The following is a 6,757-nucleotide window of genomic DNA, read 5'->3' on the forward strand; positions in this document are numbered from 1 at the left end:
GCGACGAGTTGCCTAAGGCCCAAAGTCACTGGGATAGGCTCCAGTCACCCGCGACCCCGAAAGGGAACAAGCTGAAGAAAATGAATGATTGAATGTATGAATACATAATTTAAATCCACATTTACAACTGAATTAATAAAGTAAACACACTTTATTTCCACTTTTGGTCATGATAATACAATGACTTCGAGTCAGATTCCATTTGTGAGAAAATATATTTGACATAAAATTACATTTTACACTTTATAAAATAATATATAAAATTGTAAAGAGCAAAACAAACATGTCAGTGATACTGTCACTTATAATGCAGAGTAACAATTACTACATGAAGAGGAAATAAAAACACAAACAATTGTTAGTGTTTCATAAAACAGCTTCAAAGTGACATTAGTTATTCTGAACTACATGTGTAACATTTTATATTTTAATATTTAATCACAGACATTATTGCTTTATGGAAAGTTGTTCTTGTCATTTATAACATTATTTCATGAGTTTTCTAATAACAAAAGCATATTTTTATGAATAGAAGTTAAGTGATACTTAATGCTTAGCGTTAGCTTTATCCAGGTCATAAACTAATAAAAACACTCCTCTTTAGTTGTTGTCAAGGTAACGGAGTTTGACACATCACATGTCTTGGATTGATATGAAATCAGCCGCTTTCACTTCATCATGAATATAGTTTATATTCACAGCAGCCACAGTCGAGCAGCTCATTCTGAGTCGTTTTAGACGTACTTTTGTAACAGACGTCTGTAGATGCAGTTTTAAGAAGTAAACACAGAAAACACGTCGTGTGGCACTTCCACATACGGCGCCCGCACATGTCTGTGTCACAGTATAAACTGTAACTTAATCCATTAGCTCCACATGAAAAAGGTAAAGAACCTGCATACAACACAGGACCACAGGTTTAATCACATGAAATCATTGGTGTGACACTAAATGTTCATCTTCAATCAATAACACTCATGGTGTTATTCATAAATATTCATCATAAGCTAATATTGCTTCACAAAAGGCAAATAGTGAACTAGGGCAGTGCTTATTCCATACAAAGTACTTAAATGTAGCTCAATTAATTAGCACCAGTAAAAAGCTTGTTACAATGTTCAAAAATGCTTCACCACAGAGCGTCAAAACTCCACCAAGTTAAATAACACTGGACAAATTGTACATCAGGTCATAGTACAAAAGTATTGGAGAAAACTGGGGTTAAAACCCAATGCTAACCTCCCATTACAAATGAATGGGGGCTTGGCTAACGTTAGCATTGACAAACAAACTCACTGAATCCCCGTTATAGTTCGGACTCAAATCTCACTCCCGACACGACAAGGACTGGATGATCGACACCTAATGACACCGTGGTGGTCTGTGTTTGACACCACTGACCACCACATCCTCCTCCACCGTCTCCAGCTCCACACTGTCACATGAGGGGCCCCCAGGGCTCTGTACTTGGGCCGACCCTCTTCACCATCGACATGCTTCCCCTTGGGCGTTTCAACAACAACAAACACATGTATTTCCTCTCTCTGCACTGGCCATCCGCCAGTGTGAGCTGTGTGCAGTCTGAAGACCAGTTCCTGTGCTCCATCTGTCTGGAGGTCTTCACTGATCCAGTCACAACTCCATGTGGACACAGCTTCTGCTGCTCCTGCATCAACAAACACTGGGACCCCACTGACCACTGCCTCTGCCCCGTCTGTAAAGAAGAGTTCAGCTCCAGACCAAAGCTAAAGATCAGCACTTTTATGTCAGAGATGGTTTCAGAGTTCAAAAATAAACCCCAAAGTGAAGACAGTAAGAGCTCAGAGTCAGTTCTGTGTGACTTCTGTCCTGATCCAAAGCTCCAGGCGCTGAAGTCCTGCCTCATGTGTCAGACGTCCTACTGCCAGCTCCACCTGCAGCCTCACCACACTCTGCCTCGTCTGCAGAAGCACCAGCTCATCGCTCCTGTGAAGGACCTGGAGGAGAGGATCTGTACTGACCATGATCGACTTCTGGAGTTCTTCTGCAGAGACCACTCTGAGATCATCTGTGTCCAGTGCAGTTACTCAGAGCACAGAGATCACAACACTGTCCCACTGAAGGAGCAGTGTGAGGAGCAGCAGGAAGACCTGCAGCAGAAGATACAGGAGAGACGAGAGAAAATGCAGGAAATCCAGAGCTCAGTGCAGCTCAGTCAGAAGAACAAAGACAGAGAAATGGAAGAGGGAGAGGAATTCTTCAAGGATTTGATGAAGTGTGTTCAAGAAAGTCTGGATCAGTTCAAACTGAACATCGAAGAGGAACATGAGGAAATAAAGAAAAAGGCAGAAGAGTTCATAGAAAATCTAGAGTCTGAAATCTCTTCACTGGAGCAGAGAAGATCTGAGATGGAGGAGATCTGGAGATCTGAAGACCATTTTGATTTTGTCCAAACCTTCACTTCAGTCAAACCTGCTCCAGAGCTGCACGACTGGACAGAGGAGTGTGTGAGGGCCCCATCGTACAAGGGCCGAGTGGCCCCAGCTGTGTCTGAGCTGCAAAACAAAAGACTCACACCAAAGATAAAGAAGCTTTTTGAGGAAGAACTGGAACAAGCAAAGAAACATGCAGTCGATGTGACTCTAGATCCAGACACAGCTCATCCAAACTTACACCTGACACAGGAAAACAAACAGGTTCAATACATGGATCAAAGAAAGAATCTTCCAGAAAACCCTGAGAGATTTTCATTTTTTTTGTATGTTTTAGGAAAACAGCAGTTCTCTTCTGGCAGGTTTTATTTTGAAGTTCAGGTCAAAGACAAAACATCCTGGTGCTTAGGAGTGATGAGTGAGTCAGCAGACAGGAAACTTGAGTCTGGGGACTTAACTAAAAAAACTGGATATTGGCAAATTAGTAGAGGAAGTTCAGTCCCTCTGTGGTCTGCTGTGGAGAAGGTCGGGGTGTTTGTGGACTATGACGAGGGTCTGATCTGTTTTTATGATGCAGAAACTTCAGTTCTCATCGACTCCATCACTGACTGTTGTTTCACTGAAGACATTCTTCCTCTGCTCTGTCCTGGTAACAGTGTTTCTGCTCCTCTGATACTCACACCTGTCAAAGTTTAGACTTTGTCCTTTTCTTCATCATAAATCAGTCCTAATGACTTTGACTTGTTTTGACATTGAAGCTGTAAAAGATGAAAGGCCAGTGCAGAGGAGTCCAAAGGCAGTTTAAAAAGTCTGTATAAAATATGACTTTAAATAAGCACATTAAACACATTATTGTCTCTTTTAAATGTATAATCCCAGAATTCAAACATATAGAATATATGGAAACGTACAGTAAACTACTTTACCTATAAAATGGCCTTTGACATTCAAAAGTTTTGTGGCCTCAGTGGAACTTTGTACAGAGGTTTTCTCACTTCTACACCAGAATACATGAGATTTTGGAACAAACTGGAGCTAAACCCAGAACTAAATCTGGACTTGACCAGGACTAGAACAGCACCATAACAACATAAACTGGGCTCATACCAGGACCTAAGAGAAGATTCTGGTTTGTCTTTTAAATGGGTTTCTTGGATATATGATATAATTGTTTTATTTTCTCATCTTTGACAGCTTAATTACAACCAGAATGCCATTAACATAAAAAGATGCTATTCAGAACCATTCAGATGCTATTGTATTTACCATGTTGAAATCATTCTTGTAATTCTACTCTTGTTACACAGCTCTCTGGTCGAACACAACACACAAACTTAGGACCCGCAACAACCGAACACAATAGAACAAACAAACTGCAATAAGAAAGAGCTCATGCCAAAAAAGTGCAAAGAGCCCACAGACTGATCCAAAAAGAGATCAGAGGGTGGAGGGACAACCATTTTTCTAGGTATAAAGGCCCTCTGGTACGGTTGATATCAGCCGCTCACCTGGACATTTACAAACCAAAGTTGGAACACACTGGGCCACATTATGCAAATACTCACATGTCTCCAGTAAAGTCCAGGTCCTTTTCATTGAAATAAAACAAATAAAGGGAGAAAATGTCAGACCAGATCCTGCACTGAATTGGCATAATACCAACGCCTCTTCTGCTGAAGTGAATCTTTTTAATTTTCCTTTCACGTTGATCCTTGGCGTTGCAGGATGAAGCAGAGCGTATTCCACGTTCTTTTCTCTCAGGTGGGATTTCACCGGAACAAAAGCTTTGCGTTTATCGACCACTTGTGCTGAGTAGTCGTTGAAGAAAGAGACTTGAGTCTTGGTTAATCCGAATTGTTCCGCAGCGAGACGTCTGGATGCAGCCATGACACGCTGTTTGTCACTGAAGTTTTGGAACTTCAGTAGAATAGGCCTTGGACGCTGGTTTGGGGCCGGCTTGGGTGCCAAGGAGCGACGCCCACGGTCTATCTTTATTTTCCCAGCTTTTGGTGGAAGTTTGAGGTAACAGGAGGATCTCCATATACTTGACCACATCTTTACCCTCAGTGTCCTCTGGGATTCCGAAAATCCACAAATTTCACTCTCGGTTCTCCAGGTCGTTCAGTTTGTCCGTCAAAACACCTGGTTTGTCAATTCTGCCACTTTGGTTTGTAAAGTAGAGACGGCGTTCCTCATGTCATAGACCTCCTCCTCGACCACTGTGTCCCGGGGTTCAGCTCGCCATTCTTGGATTTCAAATCGTGCATTTCCACCAGGGCTGCATCTATTTTTGTGTCCAGGAAATCCAGAGCATCGCAGAGAAACATGAGCAAATAATGAAAAAAGTAGAAAATGAGTGATAAATGAGTCAGCAGACAGGAAACATCTCTGCTCCTCTGACACTTACTCATGTTAATATTTAGTCTTTATCTTTTATTTTATACATTTTTTTTTTTCATTGTTTATCCCGCCTGAGGCCCAAAGTCACTGTGATCGGCTCATGTCTCCCTTAACGAGAACACACAGTAGAAAATGAATTAAGTAATATTTTTTAACCTTATACAAATATATTTTGAAACCAAATATTTATCTTTAATGTCTTATGCTTTATTTAAGTCCGTGCAATATTTACCACAGGCAAAGAACAACAAGCCCTTCCAGGTTTGTTATGAACAAAACCATTGGGAGAATTAGCATTAGCCTCAGAGTTAGCGTTAGCCTCAGCTTTAGCATTAACCTCCAAACATCACAAACTATGAAAAACCAGACCTGTAGAAAAAGAATAAATTAATGAATAATGAATACTTTTTTAACCTAGCTTGATCATACGTATATATTTTGAAACCAAATATGTATCTTTAACATGTTATACATTATATAATTCTTTGATAAATTGACCAAAGGTAAAGAACCACAGGCCAGTGAGTAACACCAGAGCAGAGTTAGCATTAGCGCCAACATTAGCATAACCGCTCACAACCTCGTGACAAACATGTCTTAAATCCACCGTGATTCTGGACAATATAATACAGCAGAAACATATCGCGTGACAACAGTTGAACAGAATCATGAGTGTTTTGTTTCCCTGAGCGCCACAAATCCAACAGTAACAAGTGAACTTTAGAAAACTACAGGCTGAAGTTACATATTGACAGTTATTGCTCGTTGGCAAATGTGACGTGAAAAAAAAACATACAAATTTGGTTTAAAAACAGAGCATTTTTTTGGTATTGATGTTTCTGCTTGAGAATTGATTCCTTTCGTCACCTTCAGTTTGGATTTATTGATGTTTCCTCATCAAAGCAGCCGTCACTCGTTAGATATCACCAAGGGTTTGTTTGTAAAGACAAGAATGGAACAAAAAGGGGATTTTGGAGGAATGTTGCCTTCTATCACTGCAACAATTCACCTTTTTATTGGAGTGGGACGTTGGGCCCAGGTAGAGCTGAGAGTTTCATTGAAAAAAGTTTAATGTCACAATAGTTGTTTTGGAGACGTGTGAAATATGTGAGTGAATCGTCTAGAATCAAAACAGAACTGTCCAGTGTCATGTTCTGAACAATAAAGTGATATTTCTGTCCTTTTGGGTTCATTTGAAGGTCCTTTCATGTTCTGTGTGACTCTTGAACCTCAGCAGGACATTTACAGACACATTTGAACACATTCTGAGGCTTTGTGAAAACGTGCTCTGGATATCGTTATCGGGATGATGCAAAAACACTGAGATATTCACTTTGCTCACTATCGTCCACCTTTAGGCCCAGGACAAAAGTGAGTCTGTGGCCGTCACCGTCACTTCTCTTTATTTGGTCTTGAGAAGTAGCACCTCTTACTTTTTGTGGCCGGGCAGATTCTTACAGAGTTTTATAAAGAGTTTAAATATTCAAATAAGTATTGAAAACAGCTCACATGTTGTAAAGAGTTTAGAACTGTGAGTCCTGGTTTAGTCCTGGTTTAGTCCTGGTTTAGTCCTGGTTTAGTCCTGGTTTAGTCCTGGTTTAGTCCTGGTTTAGTCCTGGTTTAGACCTGGTTTAGTCCTAGTTTAGTCCTGGTTTAGTCCTAGTTTAGTCCTGGTTTAGTCCTAGTTTAGTCCTGGTTTAATCCTGGTTTAGTCCTGGTTTAGTCCTGGTTTAGTCCTGGTTTAGACCTGGTTCAGACCTGGTTCAGACCTGGTTTAGTCCTAGTTTAGTCCTGGTTTAGTCCTGGTTTAGTCCTAGTTTAGACCTGGTTTAGTCCTGCTTTAGTCCTGGTTTGGACCTGGTTTAGTCCTGGTTTAGTCCTGGTTTAGTCCTGCTTTAGACCTGGTTTAGTCCTGGTTTAGACCTGGTTTAGACCTGGTTTAGTCC

General features: G+C 40.8%; 1 protein-coding gene across 1 annotated transcript; it reads left to right on the top strand.

The window, feature by feature from the left end:
* The first annotated feature begins 1,442 nt into the window (after positions 1 to 1,442).
* On the top strand, positions 1,443 to 3,261 carry LOC140346478 (E3 ubiquitin-protein ligase TRIM39-like). The gene has a single exon (XM_072432570.1). The coding sequence runs from the start codon at positions 1,443 to 1,445 to the stop codon at positions 3,105 to 3,107; it is 1,665 nt and encodes a 554-aa protein (XP_072288671.1). The 3' UTR covers positions 3,108 to 3,261.
* The last annotated feature ends 3,496 nt before the right edge of the window (positions 3,262 to 6,757 follow it).

Source organism: Eucyclogobius newberryi, unplaced genomic scaffold (assembly GCF_026437365.1).
Source record: "Eucyclogobius newberryi isolate DKJ021-1_F unplaced genomic scaffold, fEucNew1.0.hap1 SCAF_11, whole genome shotgun sequence".
NCBI classification, from domain to species: Eukaryota; Metazoa; Chordata; class Actinopteri; order Gobiiformes; family Gobiidae; genus Eucyclogobius; species Eucyclogobius newberryi.